Below are 19,346 nucleotides of genomic sequence, written 5' to 3' on the forward strand. Positions count from 1 at the left end.
GCAGCTCCTGCGCTTTTTATATCTCCGCTCCGACTCACAGCTCCCGCGTATTTTAAATCTCCGCTCCGACTCGCAGCTCCTGCGCTTTTTAAATCTCCGCTCCGACTCGCAGCTCCTCTGCTTTTTAAATCTCCGCTCCGACTCGCAGCTCCGGCGCTTTTTAAATCTCTGCTCCGACACGCAGCTCCCGCGCTTTTCAAATCTCCGCTCCGACTCGCAGCTCCGGCGCTTTTTAAATCTCCGCTCCGACTCGCAGCTCCTGCGCTTTTTAAATCTCCGCTCCGACTCGCAGCTCCTGTGCTTTTTAAATCTCCGCTCCGACTCGCAGCTCCGGCGCTTTTTAAATCTCTGCTCCGACTCGCAGCTTCTGTGCTTTTTATATCTCCTCTCGGACTCGCAGCTCCTGTGCTTTTTAAATCTCCGCTCCGACTCGCAGCTCCTGTGCTTTTTATATCTCCGCTCGGACTCGCAGCTCCTGCTCTTTTTAAATCTCCGCTCCGACTCGCAGCTCCCGCGCATTTTAAATCTCTGATCTGACTCGCAGCTCCTGCGCTTTTTAAATCTCTGCTCCGACTCGCAGCTCCCTCTCTTTTTAATTCTCCGCTCCGACTCGCAGCTCCTGCGCTTTTTAAATCTCCGCTCCGACTCGCAGCTCCTGCGCTTTTTAAATCTCCGCTCCGACTCGCAGCTCCCACACTTTTTAAATCTCTGCTCCAACTCGCAGCTCCTGCGCTTTTTAAATCTCCGCTCGGACTCGCAGCTCCTGCGCTTTTTAAATCTCCGCTCCGACTCGCAGCTCCTGCGCTTTTCAAATCTCCGCTCGGACTCGCAGCTCCTGCGCTTTTTAAATCTCCGCTCGGACTCGCAGCTCCTGCGCATATTAAATCTTCGCTCGGACTCGCAGCTCCTGCGCTTTTTAAATCTCCGCTCCGACTCGCAGCTCCCGCGCTTTTTAAATCTCTGCTCCGACTGGCAGCTCCCGCTCTTTTTAAATCTCCGCTCCGACTCGCAGCTCCCGCGCTTTTTAAATCTCTGATTTTGTCCTGTTTCTGTGGCATGGGAGATAAGGGTGCAGGTCCATTTGGCCATGTTGCCTGGAGACAAATGGGCACGGTCTAAGTCTCCGAAAACTGCTGTGAAATGGATCCACAGGCGTCCAGCAAACGCTGTGGGGTGCTCGGTTTTCTTTTGCCTGCATTTATTGAGGCCATCTACGGGGTCACCCCGGGTATACCCGATCGCGTCTCGGACCGCGGTATGCATTTCTGCAAGGGTGCCTCCTCCTACATTCTGTGGGTCGGGAAGGGCTGCTATGACCAAAGTGTCTAGACTCAAAACTGTGAGCTTTACATGCTCTCGCTCATCCAGGCCGCACATGGTCGCCTGCTGCTTTACTCTGGCAAAGAAGTGGTGGGGGTCTGAGGTGGGGGGAACGGTGCGATTTTCTTTCACGCGTCCCGTAATTGGGTCACTGTTAAGGGGGTGGTGTACAGAAATTCCATATCGTCCGATGTGGCTGTGCGGTGGGTGGTGACTGGGTTCATTGGAGCCTGAACTATCTGCTCGGTGGGGAGTTGGGGCGCTTTTCTCTTTTGGGGCTTTCCCTGCGCACATGTTCCCTGAACATATCTCTGCGCTGTCTCATTTAACTCTTCCCAATCAGGGCCGTCTTCCTCATCTAACTTTGATCCAAAGGTTTCCTGGAATCCTTTTTGAACCGAAAGCAGTGATTGCAGTTCTGCAATCTGCTTCCGGCACTTTGCGTGGTCAAGTGAGCTTCGTCTTTGCTCCGTGGTGGCAGCATGGAGTGCTCTAACGCTGCCTTCAGGTCACTGCACTGCCTCTGCAATGTTTCTACCTGCTTCTCGGTTTCCTCGCGTACCAGGACTGCACGTTTTCATACTGGGACTGGAAGCTGCTTTAAGTGCGCCAGACAAGACTGGTGTGCCCCCTTGGCATCATCCACCTCTCCGTCTTTTGCTGCCAACGTAAGGGCAGCACGGTAGCCTTGTGGATAGCACAATTGCTTCACAGCTCCAGGGTCCCAGGTTCGATTCCGGCTTGGGTCACTGTCTGTGCGGAGTCTGCACATCCTCCCCGTGTGTGCGTGGGTTTCCTCCGGGCGCTCCGGTTTCCTCCCACAGTCCAAAGATGTGCAGGTTGGGTGGATTGGCCATGATAAATTGCCCTGAGTGTCCAAAATTGTCCTTAATGTTGGGTGGGGTTACTGGGTTATGGGGATAGGGTGGCAGTGTTGACCTTGGGTAGGGTGCTCTTTCCAAGAGCCGGTGCAGACTCGATGGGCCGAATGGCCTCCTTCTGCACTGTAAATTCTATGATTCTATGAACTTCCTCCTTAACTCTAAGTTCTCTCTTTCTACCTGACTGACATCGATCTTGCTCATTCGATGTATGTCTTCTATCTCTTTCCGGAGCGTCCTAACGACCTCCACTGTGCCTCGCAACTGTGCCAAGCAGGACACAATTGCCATCGGCTTGCGAGTTTTTCCTAAGCTCTTCTTGTGAATCTCGCTCAGGTTCTCCCACCAAGTATGTCCTATACTCCCGGGACCTGTTTCCTCTTTGCTACAGAATTTGTTCCAAAGGGGCCATCCTTTCCTTTTGAGGTACTTCCTGATTTCTTCTTCCCTTACGGGACACTGTCCTACTCTACTGCTGCTGGTCGCTACGACCGCAAATTCTTCTGGGTTCATGAGGTGTTGCATTGCCTGCATTGCCATCTTTCTTATCTGAATGCTTCTTTTAAATTTGGAACAGGGGAACTAAGGCGGTGCTGTAGTTACGGGTACGGCTTTCGCTAATTTCCAAAATACAAACTCCCGACAGTTTTGTCGCAACAAAAAATCTTATCAGTTTACCTTATAGCCCTGTTAGTTACGCATGCATACACACACTTCCGAATTATGAGGTTTAATCAGAACTGCTTGAACACTTGTGGTTTTCTGTTCCCAATTGGATCTCTAATTCAGATTTTTGTGTTCTCCCAGAGTGATTAAGCCACTTCTAGTTCGGGTCCCGTCAGATGTCGCCAGGAATATGTTGCTAACTTTTGGTTGGTTCAATTGGCTCTGTTTTATTACCTTTGCTCTCGAGTCGCCAGGTATCTTTATGATACCGCCACGAGGTTCAAGTTCAAGTAATGATCAATAACTCAATCCACCAATTAGTAAGATTCAAATCCAAGCACATTTATTATACACAGTAATCGCTAATCATGCACAAATTCTACTTCTACACCTGACAGGCCTATACTTGGCTTCGGACTGGCCCACCAGGTCAGGGGAACAAATGGCCTTTCGTTCGGGTTCTGAGTCTGCGGGATTTGAAGTTGGTACGGATTGGTAGTAGGAGCACCTATCTCATAGCGAGCGTTGACGTAAGACTTACTGGATTTCGGCGGCAGCTGCACCGGTCACTGTGAAGGGTTGGTTCGCGTTGCTGAGTTACCCGGTCAAGAAGAAATATTTGAACTTGGGGGCTTAACTTTATAGTCCCAAGGGGCTTCCCGCCTTTCGGGGCGGACCCTGTACCTGGTTCCAAGTGACTTTGCTCCAATCGCTTGGTTCGATTTCTCCAATACTGGAGCGGTAGTATGTAGATGGCTGCTACATTATTATGCAGATGGCTGCTTGTATTGGTGCTGTCTGGGCTTTTGCACAGTTTAATACACAGTAACTTGCACCTGCTAGTTTCTGCCTGTGTTGGCTGAATTTCCCTTCAGCCTTTGCTGTTCTCCATTTTAAATCGGGACTTGGCCAACCCAGGTGGCTACACTTTCACTCTACATTCTAGAGTGGTCTGTGCTTCACTCTACATTCTAGATCTAGAGTGTCTGTGTTTGACTCTACATTCCAGCGGGTCTGTGTTTCACTCTTTATTCTAGCGGGTCTGTGTTCCATTCTGCATTCTAGAGTGTCTGTGTTCCACTCTCCATTCTAGAGTGTCGGTGTTTTCCTCCACATTCTCGCATCTGTGTTTCACTCTACATTCTAGTGTGTCTTTGTTTTCCTCCCTTTATTAGCATGTCTGTGTTTCACTCTACATTCCAGCAGGTCTGTGTTTCACTCTTTATTCTAGCGTGTCTGTGTTTCATCCTGCATTCCAGAGTATATATGTTACACTGGAGAGTGTAACATATATACTCTGGAATGTAGAGTGTAACACAGTCACTTACAATGGAGAGTGGAATTCCAGAGTATATATTACACTCTCCATTGTAAGTGTCTGTGTTACACTCTACATTCCAGAGTGTATATATGTTACACTCTCCAGGGTCGAGTGTCTGTGTTACACTCTGCATTCCAGAGTATATATGTTACACTCTCCAGGGTCGAGTGTCTGTGTTACACTCTGCATTCCAGAGTATATACGTTACACTCTCCAGGGTCGAGTGTCTGTGTTACACTCTGCATTCCAGAGTATATACGTTACACTCTCCAGGGTCGAGTGTCTGTGTTACACTCTGTATTCCAGAGTATATATGTTACACTCTCCAGTGTAGAGTGTCTGTGTTACACTCTGCATTCTAGAGTGTCTGGACGGGATTCTCCGTTCCCCAACACCGATTTTGTAATCGTTGATCGGGCGGAGAATCCCTTTTTACGATGAAATCCGAGCAGTGCCAGTTTTTGGATGATCTGCATCTCCAAAATGGCATCATCAAGGAGCACACGGCACACCATTGGCATGGTCTCAGGACGTTACCTGAAGGCCCTCCCATGATGCTCCACCCCAGATGGGCAGAGTTCCCGAATTCATGGTCTCGGCGGTGGGGAACCCGGCGTGGTGGCTGCGGAATGTGTCCAGCGCCACCAACAGTCAGGTGGGTGCCGTGCTGCTGGCCAAGGGGGCTTCGGTGAGGGTTGGGGGCGACTGGTGGGGGGTGACCCAGGGATGGCGAGGGGGTATCCAAAGGGGCGCTATCTGGCAGGTTTGGCGCATGTTATACGGTGCGACCACTGCAGGTCGTCGGTGTGCGCATGTGCGGCCACGGACCCGGCAATTCTCCAGGCGTTGATATCTGGATGGCCGTGCGTTTTGCGTGGCGCAGCTTCTAGCTCATCACTGGTCGGAGGATTGATGATGGGACCTCACCCACTTTTCCCACGTAAGATGCCACGGATTCCTCCGGACACAGTCACATAATCGGAGAATCCGTGTGTTTCGCTTTCCATTCTGGAGTGTCTGTGGTTCGCTCTCCATTCCAGATTTCCTGTGAGTCTATCTCTGTTTTAGAACTTCCTTGTTTCATTCTTAATTCTTTTTTATTTTCCATCTGAGAGTGCCTTTGGCTTGGTGACCAAAGCCAAAGGATGGTTGTTTTTCAAACTGGAGGCCCGTGACCAGCAGTGTGCCTCAGGGATCGGTGCTGAGTCCACTGTTATATGTTGTATATATTAATGATTTGGATGAGAATGTAGGAGACATGGTTAGCAAGTTTGCAGATGACACCAAGATTGGTGTCATCGTGGATAGTGAAGAAGGTTATATAAGATTGCAACAGGATCTTGACCAATTGGGCCAGTGGGCTGACGAATGGCAGATAGAGTTTAATTTGGATAAATGTAAGGTCAAATCAGGGCAGGATCTACTCAGTTAATTGTAGGGAGTTGGGGAGAGTTACAGAACAAAGAGATCTAGGGGTACAGGTTCGTAGCTCCTTGAAGGTGGAGTCACAGGTGGACAGGATGGTGAAGAAGGCATTCAGCATGCTAGGTTTTATTGGTCAGAATATTGAATACAGGAGTTGGGACGTCTTGCTGGAGTTGTACAAGACATTGGTAAGACCACACATGAAATACTGTGCTCAGTTCTGGTCACACTATTATAGGAAGGATATTGTTAAGCTAGAAAGAGTTCAGAAGAGATTTACGAGGATGTTACAGGAACTTGATGGTCTGAGTTATAAGGAAAGGCTTGATAGACTGGGACTTTTCTCCCTGGAGGCTTAGGGGTGATCTTATAGAGGTCTATAATGAGGAGCATCGATAAGGTAGATAGTCAACATCTTTTCCAAAGGTAGAGGAGTCTAGAAATAGAGGCCATAGGTTTAAGGTGAGAGTGGAGAGATACAAAAGAGACCAGAGCGGAATTTGTATCTCAAGAGGGTGGTGAGCATCTGGAACGGGTTGCCAGGGGCAGTGGTAGAGGGGGTACAATTTTTTCCTTTGAAAAATGTAGCCACCTAAAATGGCTGATTCCCGAGTAAAATGGTCACACCCCGATCTAAAATGGCGAACGAAAGAGGCTGATGGGAAAATCAGCCAACAGGACTCAAACGGACAGCTGCAGGCAAAACAGTGTATTCGGCTCTGGGGAAGTCAGCCCAGATCGATACCTGCAACCATTAGCAGCACATCAACCCAGCCATCTGCAGTTCAATCGGCAGTCCCCGGGAACAATTGCTACAAATTAGCAATTGAAAGCCGATCCAGACCTTTCGGCGCCAGCAGTGGCTGAGACAAAGAAAGGTGGACGGCCACCCCCCGATCAAGAAATCGCCCCATTATTGGAGCATATCGAACCCAGTGATTGGGACCAAGTCCAATCACTTGGAACCAGGGTCAAGGTCCGCCCCGAGAGGCGGGAAGCCCCTGGGAACTATAAAAATAGGGGCCAAGTTCAGATCGACCCTTCTTCTCCTACTGGCAACCTTCGAGACCCTTCGACGAAGAAACAAGTAAGTCTTACTCCAGCGATCGCTACCAGATAGGTGTTCCAGACTATCGACTCGTACCAGCCTTTTTGAATCCCGCAGGCCAGACCCAATTCGATAGACCATTCGTTTCCCTGACCTGGTGGGCCATCACCAAAGTTAAGTATTGGCCTTTAGTGGTAGGTAATAGTCTAGAAGTAGGATTATTGTATAAGTATTTATTGCTGTATATAATAAATGATCGTTGATTTAACTTTTACTAAGCGGTGTGCTGCATTATTAATCATTACTTGAGCTTGAACCACGTGGCGGTATCAGAAAGATACCTGGCGACTCATGAGCAAAGGTGACAGAATTAGAGCTAATAAAACTAAGGCTAATAAGAGCAACAAAAGCAGTTAGACAGTTACATGGGCAGGGTGGGTATAGAGGGATATGGGCCAAATGCAGGCAAGTGGGAACGAGCTTAGTGATAGAAACGGCGGCATGGATAGGCTGGGCCGAAGGGCCTGTTTCCATGCTGTCAACATCTATGACTCTATGCCTGTATCTCCCTCTCTATTCTGCGATAGTGTCAATGTTTTAATCTGAAATTCCCATGTGTCTATATTTCAGTATCAATACTGGAAAATTTTTATTCCTGTCCATTGGTGAACAATTCTGCTTCAAAATAATCAATCATCACAAATGATTCTGTTTGATATTCCAGCCAAACTGTGGACAATCAAGCCAGGGTCCTCGAATGTGTAACCGCCAATATGATCCAGTCTGTGGAACTGACGGAGTTACTTACAGCAATGAGTGCATGTTGTGTGCAGCAAGAGGGTATAACCATGTTCTTTATACTTTTCTTGCAAAAATAGAAACTTGAAGCCCTTGAATATTTTAGGATTTGTAAAATGGGGCTGTACTTATCATCACAAACTGGAGGATAAGCTGAGATGATTTTATTTACTGTCTGATAACATAAAAAGTTTAGAAGGTTGTTACATATTGGGACTGTGTCTTTAATTAAAGATAAATGTGAAGGAATGAAGGAGGTCATGGGAGCTGCTCTGAATTCTGTCAGGGTGGCTTGCTTTGGGAACAAGAGAGGCTGAAGTCAAGAGACTTGCTCAGAAGATGCAAGATGTGAAAAATGGCAAGAGAATAAGACCATAAGACATAGGAGCGGAAGTAAGGCCATTCGGCCCATCGAGTCCACTCCCCCATTCAATCATGGCTGGTTTCAACTCCATTTACCCGCTCTCTCTCCATAGCCCTTAATTCCTCGAGAAATCAAGAATTTATCAACTTCTGTCTTAAAGACACTCAACGTCCCGGCCTCCACCACCCTCTGTGGCAATGAATTCCACAGACCCACCACTCTCTGGCTGAAGAAATTTCTCCTCATCTCTGTTCTAAAGTGACTCCCTTTTATTCTAAGGCTGTGCCCCCAGGTCCTAGTCTCCCCTGCTAATGGAAACAACTTCCCTACGTCCACCCTATCTAAGCCATTCATTATCTTGTAAGTTTCTATTAGATCTCCCCTCAACCTCCTAAACTCCAATGAATATAATCCCAGATCCTCAGACGTTCATCGTATGTTAGGCCTACCATTCCTGGGATCATCCGTGTGAATCTCCGCTGGACCCGCTCCAGTGCCAGTATGTCCTTCCTGAGGTGTGGGGGCCCAAAATTGCTCACAGTATTCTAAATGGGGCCTAACTAGTGCTTTATAAAGCTTCAGATGTACATCCCTGCTTTTATATTCCAAGCCTCTTGAGATAAATGACAACATTGCATTTGCTTTCTTAATTACGGACTCAACCTGCAAGTTTACCTTTGGAGAATCCTGGACTAGGACTCCCAAGTCCCTTTGCACTTCAGCATTATGAATTTTGCCACGTTTAGAAAATAGTCCATGCCTCTATTCTTTTTTCCAAAGTGCAAGACCTCGCACTTGCCCACGTTGAATTTCATCAGCCATTTCTTGGACCACTCTCCTAAACTGTCTAAATCTTTCTGCAGCCTCCCCACCTCCTCCATACTACCTGCCCCTCCACCTATCTTTGTATCATCGGCAAACTTAGCCAGAATGCCCCAGTCCCGTCATCTAGATCGTTAATATATAAAGAGAACAGCTGTGGCCCCAACACTGAACCCTGCGGGACATCACTCGTCACCGGTTGCCATTCCGAAAAAGAACCTTTTATCCCAACTCTCTGCCTTCACAGTAGAAAACATGAGTAATATCCCAACAATTCAGGAGAGTCAGGGGGCAGAGTTGAATATGGTAGCCATCACAAAGGAGACAGCCAATCGTCAATCCATGCCTCGAATACCATGGGCCCTTATTTTACTCAGCAGTCTCCCGTGAGGCACCTTATCAAAGGCCTTTTGGAAGTCAAGATAGATAACATCCATTGGCTCTCCTTGGTCTAACCTCTTCAAAGAACTCTAACAGGTTTGTCAGGCACGACCTCCCCTTACTAAATCCATGCTGACTTGTCCTAATCCGACCCTGCACTTCCAAGAATTTAGAAATCTCATCCTTAACAATGGATTCTAGAATCTTGCCAACACCCGAGGTTAGGCTAATTGCCCTATAATTTTCCATCTGTTTCCTTGTTCCCTTCTTGAATAGGGGGGTTACAACAGCGATTTTCCAATCCTCTGGGACTTTCCCTGACTCCAGTGACTTTTGAAAGATCATAACTAACGCCTCCACTATTTCTTCAGCTCTCTCCTTTAGAACTCTAGGATGTAGCCCATCTGGGCCCGGAGATTTATCAATTTTTAGACCTCTTAGTTTTTCTAGCACTTTCTCCTTTGTGATGGCTACCATATTCAACTCTGCCCCCTGACTCTCCTGAATTGTTGGGATATTACTCATGTTTTCTACTGTGAAGACTGACGCAAAGTACTTATTTAGTTCCTCAGCTATTTCCTTGTCTCCCATCACTAGATTACCCGCGTCATTTTGGAGCGGCGCAATGTCTACTTTTGCCTCCCGTTTGTTTTTAATGTATTTAAAGAAACTTTTACTGTCATTCCTAATGTTACTGGCTAGCCTATCTTCATAATTGATCCTCTCTTTCCTTATTTCTCTCTTTGTTATCCTCTGTTTGTTTTTGTAGCCTTCCCAATCTTCTGACTTCCCACTACTCTTTGCCACATTATAGGCATTCTCTTTTGCTTTGATGCATTCCCTAACTTCCTTTGTCAGCCATGGCTGCCTAATCTCCTCTCTGATAACCTTTCTTTTCTTTGGGATGAACCTCTGTACTGTGTCCTCAATTACTCCCAGAAACTCCTGCCATTGCTGTTCTACTGTCTTTCCCACTAGGCTCTGCTCCCAGTCGATTTTCGTCAGTTCCTCCCTCATGCCCCTGTAGTTCCCTTTATTTAACCGTAACACCTTTACATCTGATTCTACCTTTCTTTCAAATTGGAGATTGAACTCTACCATATTATGATCACTGCCTCCTAAGTGTTCCCTTCCTTTAAGATCTTTAATCAAGTCTGGCTCATTACATAACACTAAGTCCAGAATGGCCTGTCCCCTCGTGGACTCCATCACAAGCTGTTCCAAAAAGCCCTCCTGTAAACATTCAATGAATTCCCTTTCCTTGGGTCCACTGGCAGCATTATTTACCCAGTCCACCTGCATATTGAAGTCCCCCATGATCACTGTGACCTTGCCTTTTTCATAGATTTCATAGAACTTACAGTGCAGGAGGAGGCCATTCGGCCCATCGAGTCTGCACCGGCTCTTGGAAAGAGCACCCTACCCAAGGTCAACACCTCCACCCTATCCACATAACCCAGTAACCCCACCCAACACTAAGGGCAATTTTGGACACTCAGGGCAATTTAGCATGGCCAATCCACCTAACCTGCACATCTTTGGACTGTGGGAGGAAACCGGAGCACCCGGAGGAAACCCACGCACACACGGGGAGGATGTGCAGACTCCGCACAGACAGTGACCCAAGCTGGAATCGAACCTGGGACCCTGGAACTGTGAAGCAATTGTGCTATTCACAATGCTACCGTGCTGCCCAGTTTCTGACATGCACTTTCTATTTTGTGGTGCATTTTGTGTCCCTGGTCCTGACCACTGTTAGGAGGCCTGTACATAACTCCCATTATGGTTTTTTTGCCTTTGTGGTTCCTCAACTCTACCCACACAGACTCCACATCATCTGACCCTATGTCGTTTAGTGCTATTGATTTAATTTCATTCCTAATTAACAAGGCAACCCCGCCCCCTCTGCCCACCTCTCTGTCTTTTCGATAGCTTGTGAATCCCTGGATGTTTAAATGCCAGCCCTGAACCCCCTGCAACCATGTCTCTGTGATGCCTACCACATCATACCTGCCAGTCACAATCTGGGCCACAAGCTCATCTACCTTGTTCCGTACACTGCACGCATTTAAATATAGCACCTTTAATTCTCTATTGACCGTCCCTTTTTGTTTTCTTAGTGTGGTGGACCTTGGTTTACTGAGCCTTTCCATACACTGTGTCATATTTTGTGGGATGGGGACTATCGTAACCTCTCCTGAGTTCTGTCTTTTTGTGCTTTTTTGTATTCCTAAGCAGCTACGCTTCCCACTGATTACTTCACCTCTTGGTTCCCTGACTGTCCCTTCCCCTCCAATCTCTAGTTTAAAGTCCTATTGACCACCCTATTTACTCTTTTCGCCAGAACACTAGTCCCAGCTCAGTTCAGGTGGAGACCATCCCAACGGTATAGGTCCCCCCTGTCCCAAAACTGATGCCAGTGTCCCATGAAAAGGAACCCCTCTTTCCCACACCACTCTTTCAGCCACGTGTTAACTTCCCTTATTCTTGCCTCCCTATGCCAATTTGCACGTGGCTCGGGCAGTAATCCGGAGATTATGACCCTTGAGGACCTGTTTTTTAATTTGAATCCTAGCTCTTTATAATCTCTAAACAGGTCCTCTTTCCTAGACTTGCCTATGGTGTTGGTACCGACATGGACCACAACAACTGGATCCTCCCCCTCCCTCTCCAGTATCCTTTCAAGCCGGTCAGAGATGTCCCGCACCCTAGCACCGGGCAGGCAACATACCATGCGGGACTCTTTATCCTGCTCACAAAGGATACTATCTATCCCCCTGATAATAGAATCCCCTACAACTACAACTTGCCTATTTACTCCCTCCCCTTGAATGGCCTGCTGAACCATGGTGCCTTGGTCAGCTGACTCATCCTTCCTGCAGCCCTGTTCGCCATCCACACAGGGAGCAAGTGCCTCATACCTGTTGGACAGAGTCAAGGGCTGAGGCTCCTGAGTTCCTGACTGCTGGTTCCCTTTACCTGCCTGACTTGCAGTCACACCCTGCTGTCCCTGGCCACTGGCAGGATTTAAACTACTTACTCTGACAGGTATGACTGCCTCCTGAAACAGTGTCCAGGTAAGTCTCCCCCTCCCGGATGTGCCTCAGTGTTTGAAGCTCAGACTCCAGCTCATCAACTCTGAGCCGGAGCTCTTTGAGCAGCCAACACTTAGTGCAGATGTGGTCGCTGCAGCTCGCAATGGGATCTGCCAGCTCCCACATCAAGCAGCTCAAGCACATCACCTGACCAGCCTGCAGAATGCAGGCTAACTGTGCAAGACTATTCGTCCCCAAGTCTCAGAGGGTGGTGTTAGGAATATCAGGTTTATTAAATGGTTATACTTTAAACTGGCGATAAACTGCCCAAGGCAGAATTATGTTGGGAGTCTAGAGGATGGCTAATTACCATTTCTCCTGGATACAAGGGCCATGTGATTCACATTGTCATGGAGATGGGGTTTGAGAATCCATAACAAGCCATTGTAATATCAGGTTAGAGGATTCCCTATAATATCAACTACCCTCACAGACAGAAATCAGTCTGCAAGAATCTGAGAGGGAGAGCAGGAAAACGCAGGCAGCCTGTCCTACACATGAAGCAGAGAAAATGCTGAACCTGGGCAGGATTCTCCATTTCTGAAACTAAGGTCTGGATTCTCCGATTTGGAGACTATGGGCTGAATTCTCAGTTTTGGTGACCATGTCCACACGCCGTCGGGAAAACGGTGGTCTTTTACGCCTATAAAACTAGCGTCAAAATGCCTCAGATTCACCGCTTTGCTGGAGGCTCGCAGGGAGCCATCGTAGAGCTCGCAGCTCTAGCTGCCAATACGGCCCCCTGCACTTCCGGGTCAGAGGCTGCGCAACCACATGGCGGCGGCCTCCAACAGCCGCGTCGTGCTGAGCGCGGGCTCAGCCTGCAGACCTGTACTGGCAAAGTAGTACCCAATATCGGCCGCTCGTGCCCCCCGAACTGCCCGCCTTCACGGTGGCGGAAAACAGGCGCAAAACGGCCACCAATTCCCCGTTTTGCTGGGGGCTAGCAGGGAGGCAGAGTAGAGCATCCAGCTCTAGCTGCCGATACGGCCTAGAGAATTGCCGGGTCCGTGTCCCTGCAGCAGCAAAATAGTCCCGTCTTTTGCCCGGCTCGCGAGCCCCGGACTGCCCCACCACAGGGCCCCCAGTCCCGAATATGTCCACCCCTGCCCGCGGATCGGCCCTCCCCCGACTGTGCTGGACTGAGTCTGCAGCCGCCACGCTGAGTTCCCTGGTGAGACCACACGTGTCCCACGCCGTCGGGAACTCGGCCGGTCGGGGACGGAGGATCGTGGGGCGGGCCTCAGCCAACGTATGGAGGCCATGGATAGGGCTGGCAGCATACTCCTAGAGTACTCCGCTTTTCAGGGGGCGGAGCATTGTGAAAGTGCGCAACCCCTGATTTTGGCGTCATCGGGGGTTCTCCACCCTGTTGCCGAACGTGATTTTGACGTTGGGGATCGGAGGATCCAACCCTCACCGCTGATGCCAATGCAGAATCTGTGGACTTTTACGGCAGAAAAATCGGTGCCTCATCTGTCAAGGCTGTTAAGCTGCAGGCACACATAAACAATTCTACCCCCAACACACCATCCCAGAGTGGATCTCCAGGACTGCAGTGCCAGGTGGCAGGGGAGCCTCCGAGGTTAGCTCCGCTCGCACCCCCATCCCATGGAGTAGCCCAAGGGAGGAGAAGATGATGGGGCCCATGCCGCTGACTTTCGCAGGGGAGGTGCCGGAACGTCGCAGCACCTTGGACCCCCCCCATTGACGTGTTGGGTGTTCCGATATACAAACGAACCAACACGGTTGTAGATGGTACAACTGTTTTATTATTCTGTATACTAACAACTGTTAACTTCTGGCTGAGGTTCGTACTTCACCAGTTAACCTGTGGACCTAGCCCTAGCACTAACTTAGAGAGGCACTCAGCATATGGTGTATGTCTGAGTGGCACACTGTGAGCTCTGTGCTCTGAACTATCTCCTGGTGCAATGCGGGGGAGCTGTGGTGTTCCCTGTTTTATAGTGCGTGTGCTCTCACTGGTGATTGGCTGTGATGTTGCGTGTGTGTTGATTGGTCCGTCTACCTGTCCATCAGTGTGTGAGATTGCACCATGATATGTTAATATGGATATCATAACACCCACCACCACCTGTCGCTGGTGGGCAGCGGGCACAACCGGGCAGCACCATGCCACCTGGGACACCCGAGCAGCAGCCAGGTCCATCCAGGCCCAGTTGCCACAGAAGGCGCCCGCCAACAGGGACCCAGGTTGCAGGGCAGGAATCACAGCTGGCCACCTCCACTCCTGCTGTACCATCTGGGGAACCACCTTGGCATAGCTTTAGGCCCCATAAGGCCAGAAAGTTAGGTACCAGTTGAGTTGGCACGGGTGAAGGGCACAGTTTAGTTATAGGGGCAAGGGCACACACCTATATATAATTGTTCAAATAAACATCTGTGACAACCTGCCTCGATGCTCTGTCAGATGGATGTGAGGAGTGGACTGGTCTGGGATGGCCGGGAATCGGGGGGGGCATGGGTGGACATTGGGGGGGGGGGGTGAATGGTGGACCCTGTGGGGGCCTGGGGTCCCTTCCCTCCCCCGACCATCCCCACCACCGCCACCCCAGAGATTGATGGCACCGTGTGATGGACTGGCCAGCTCGCATGCAGGGGTAACCCAATTGGAAAGTGCTAACGTGGGCAGGAGCCAGTCATTGCTGATGATGTGGAGAACCAGAGCTCACCGCAGAGCTGGCTATCATCATCCTCCACCCCATGGACCAGACCCACTGTTACTGCCAACCCAGGGACTGCAGCCCGTAATGTGACAGGTATGTATCACTGAGGGGGTTGCAGGCGAGGGGTGGCCAGGGGCTGGGAGGGTGAGTAGGGGTGGAGGTGGAATGCGGTGTCTGTGCCCCTGGCCAGAACACCCCCTCACCACTCAGCCCCTCGCCCACCCCCCATGCTCTACCACCTCCTACCCCCCCTCATGTCTTGCCCATCCTTGCCCTCCCCCACATCCTCCTCGTCGGACGAGGCCTGCTGTTCCTCCTCCAGCATGTCACCCCTCTGTTGTGCGGTGTAGTGGAGGACGCAGCAGGCCGCCATGATGCGGGCGACCCTCTCAGCATCATACTGGAGGGCCCCTCCAGAGCGGTTCAGGCACCTGAACCACATCTTCAGGAGGTCGAAGCATCGCACGATCACAATACTGGTTGCTGCATGGGCATCTCAAACATGTCAGGAGATGAAGGCATCGTGCACACTGCCCGGGTATCGGGCGCAGACGTGAATGATGTGCAGCTGATGGTCACATATCAGCTGCACGTTCATCGGATGGAACCCCTTTTTGTTTGTGTAGCGCAGCCTGTCTTCTGCAGGTGCTCGTAGCGGGACATGCATCCTGCCGATCACCCCTCGGACCCGGGACATCCTGCCGATGGCGGTGAATTCTGCTGCCTGGGCAGCCTGGTGGGCTCGGTCCACATTGAAATGGATGTATGGTGCCGGCTGAGCAAATGGGGCCTCCGTGACGGCACGGATGCATCTGTGCACTGAGGTGTCAGATTCCGGACAGGTCCCCACTCGACGCCTGGAAGGACCCTGTGACGTAAATGTTCACTTCGACGGTCATTGAGAGTGGGTGTCCTCCCTGATACCCCCAAGGTGCCAGGCTTGCCATCATCTGCCAGATATGTCACACTGTCTCTCTGCTCAGCCAGAGTCTTCAACGGCATGCCCGGTCCGGAAGGATGTCGAGTGACAGGCAGTGCCGGTACACGAGGCCTCATGCGGCACCTTCTCCTTCTCGGCATGTTGGGCTGCTCGCTCTCCATTCTGGGCGGCTGTCACCTGTTCCTCTGCGACACGCTCCACTGCTGCGGCTTCCTCCTCCTCCTCGTGCAGCTCCAGCTCGTACAGCCGCAGGCATCCCCCAAGGCTGTGGCGACTAGCAGGAAGGCCACCATTACTGGTTGAATTCCAATATCCATTGTCTGCAGGGGGTGAGAGGCTGACATGTTAGCATGGTGCATACCCCGTGCCCAAGCAGATCCAATGACTACATGGTAGCCCCAGTTGGCACCGCGGGTTCTGCCCCCATATGTCCCTCCCAACCCCCATCCCTGCACCCCTGGCCCTGTTGGTGGCCAGCACCATGGGGGTCTTTGGCCCTGGCGCCCATCCTTGATGCCAGGGGTACCCTCGGCTGAGACTGCCCCTGCAAGGGGTATCCTTACTAATACCATGCTGACTCTGATGGATTGTGTTTTGACTTTCTGACTGTCCTGTTATTTCTTCCCTGAATAATGGATTCTAACAATTTCCCAATGACAGATATTAAACTAACTGGTCCATAAATTCCTATTTATGCCACCCCACCCTCTTTTTGAATGAGGCATTTTCCCAATCCACTGGAATCTTTCCAGCAACAAGGGAATTTTGGAACATTATAACCAATGGATCCATTATCTCTGCTACCGCTTCCTTTAAGACCCTAGGATGTACGCCATCGGGCCCTGGGGACCTGTCTGCCCTCAATCCCAATAGTTTCTTTAGTACTTTTTCCCCTTTGGTGATGCTTGTCCGAGTTCATTCTCAGTCTGGAGAATTGATATTTTGGTGATGAACTCAAAGCCCTGTAAAGAGTCTGGCTGCCAACACCCTCAGATGGACACCCACTTTGACACTTCCTTTCGTCCCTTCATTGTCGTACCTTGTGTGACTGTCCCCCACCAGCCTCCCAGCAGTGCCCCCCCCCCCCCCCACCCCCCGCCTCAGCACTGACTCACCCTTGCTGGTCCTGAGCCTCCACACAAGCTGCCATTACCCTGCTCCCTGGTGATTGTGCTGTTGGGTTCAACACGGACAACCACTTAGCTTCGTCACAACTGCATTCATATAGCATCACTCATTTCAACATAATTTCCTAAGATGTTTCGTAATCATTGGGTTACTTTAAATGTGCTGTCCCTATTGTTATGTCAGCAAACTGGACATAATTATGTACACACCCCCTTCAAATATAATTAGAAAAAAGACTGTGGCCGGGATTCTCCCTAACCCGGCGGGGCGGGGGGTCCCGGCGGGATGGAGTGGCGGGAACCACTCCAGCGTCGGGCCGCCCCAAAGGTGTGGATTTCTCTGCACCTTTAGGGGCCAAGCCCTCACCTTGAGGAGCTAGGCCAGCGCCGGAGTGGTTGGCGCGCCGCCGGCCGGCGGGAAAGGCCTTTGGCACCACGCCAGTCAGGGCCGAAGGGACTCCGCCGGCCGGCGGAAGTCCGCGCATGCGCGGGAGCGTCAGCGCCTGCTGACGTCATCCCTGCACATGCGCAGGGGGGGTGTCACTTCCGCATCAGCCATCGCGGAGGCTATGGCCGAGGCGGAAGGAAAAGAGTGCCCCCACGGCACAGGCCCGCCCACGGATCGGTGGGCCCCGATCGCGGGCCAGGCCACCGTGGGGGCACCCCCCGGGGCCAGATCGCCCCCGCGCCTCGCCCAGGACCCCGGAGCCCGCCCGCGCCACCAGTCCCGTCGGTAAGGTAGGTGGTTTGATTCACGCCGGCGGGACTGGCATGACAGCAGCGGGACCGGCCTATCGCGGGCCGGAGAATCACCGGGGGGTGCCCGCCGACAGGCGCGGCGCGATTCCCGCCACCGCCGAATTTTCGGTGCCGGAGAATTCGGCGGCCGGTGGGGGCAGGATTCACGCCGCCCCCCCCGGCAATTCTCCGACCTCCCACCCAGGTATTGGGGTCATAGAATCATAGAACTTACAGCGCAGAAGGAGGCCATTCGGCCCATTGCCTCTGCACCAGCCCTTGGGAAGAGCACCCTACTTAAGCCCTCACCTCCACCCTATCCCCATAATCCAATAACCCCATCCATCCCATCCTTTTTGGGCACTAAGGGCAATTTAACATGGCCAATCCACCTAACCTACACACCTTTGGACTGTGGGAGGAAACCGTAGCACCCGGAGGAAACCCACGCAGTCACGGGGAGAACGTGCAGACTCCATACAGACAGTGACCCAAGCTGGGAATCGAATCTTGGACCCTGAAATTGTAAAGCAACAGTGCTAACTACTGTGTTATCGTACCACCCAGGCAAGGCTACCTTTATTGCCCATTCCATATTGCCCCGAGAAGGGTGTGGTGGTGGACCTGCTCCTTCAGTGATTGTTGACAACTGGTTGTATACACAGTTTTACACATTATCTACAGGACAGGAACAGGCCATTCAAGCCAACAGGTCCATGTAAATGTTTCTGCTTCACACAAGGCTCCTCACACCGTACGCCACCTCACACTATCAACATGGGGTGGCATGAAAAATGGGAGATAGCAAATCAGAGCTCCATTGTACATCTCTCCAATGAAACACACTGAAAAGGAAATTGAGCGAGATGCAAAGTAAGCATCCTCTTTCCTCCAATTTATTTAACCAGTAATGAAGGTTAAAATAACCCCCATTTCCTTTGGAGGCTAACAGGGCCAGTAAAATAAGCGAGGGCTGCAGGAGTTCTCCATAACCGAGCAGCCAGTCTGAACTACAGGGGGATTCTCCAACATTGTGTATTGGAAATAACTGTCTTCATTTCACACTGGGATTGTACTGATGTTCTGCTCTTATTCCAGGAGAACCGGGAAGAATATCCAGATCCAACACAACGGAGCATGTTGAATTTCTGATTGAAGGATTCCATCAAACGAGGATTTCTGTGATTCGGATTGACTCTGTTCTTTAAACATCATTCAGTCTTTTGAGTGCAATTAAATAACCCATTTTAATGTAGTCATTGTTGGTGTTAAAAGGGATAAACAATAAATCATGTACATTCGGTGTGATTAAAGAATTTTGGTTTGTCACCCATAAGGCAGTTATTTGACAATATTACATTCTTAACATTGCTTATTGGAAATCCTTAAACACAAAACCATTGAAGGGCTTCACAATAATAATTCATGAGGAGACATTGAGGTATCTCAGTATTATCAACAAAACCCAACTTTAAATGTGCCCCCTATTTCTTTAAAGGAGCAGAACTAATAAAAGAACTTAACAATAAAATCAACAAAACAAAAGGAAACTTCTAAAGGTAAATAATTGTTTTTCTGGTGTTCATGAAACACACCAGTCTTTCTAGTACCCAAGTCATATTGGGTCTTTATATGTCCATATTTATTTTGCCACCTCTTTTTAAATAAGCAAACCAAATTACGGCACGGTGGCACAATGGTTAGCACTGCTGCTTCACAGCGTCAGGATCCCA

At 50.2% G+C, this 19,346-nt stretch overlaps 1 protein-coding gene across 1 annotated transcript in view; it reads left to right on the top strand.

The window, feature by feature from the left end:
- LOC140430061 (PI-actitoxin-Avd5a-like) overlaps positions 1–18,949 on the top strand; it is a 76,380-nt gene extending 57,431 nt beyond the window's left edge. Inside the window, exons 3-4 of the mRNA XM_072517601.1 lie at positions 7,386–7,501; positions 18,712–18,949. Of these exons, the coding sequence (XP_072373702.1) occupies positions 7,386–7,501; positions 18,712–18,757 (162 nt within the window). The 3' untranslated portion in view covers positions 18,758–18,949. The remainder of the gene's footprint in view (positions 1–7,385; positions 7,502–18,711) is intronic.
- Positions 18,950–19,346: the final 397 nt, after the last annotated feature.

This window comes from Scyliorhinus torazame, chromosome 9 (assembly GCF_047496885.1).
Source record: "Scyliorhinus torazame isolate Kashiwa2021f chromosome 9, sScyTor2.1, whole genome shotgun sequence".
In the NCBI taxonomy this organism is placed as follows: Eukaryota; Metazoa; Chordata; class Chondrichthyes; order Carcharhiniformes; family Scyliorhinidae; genus Scyliorhinus; species Scyliorhinus torazame.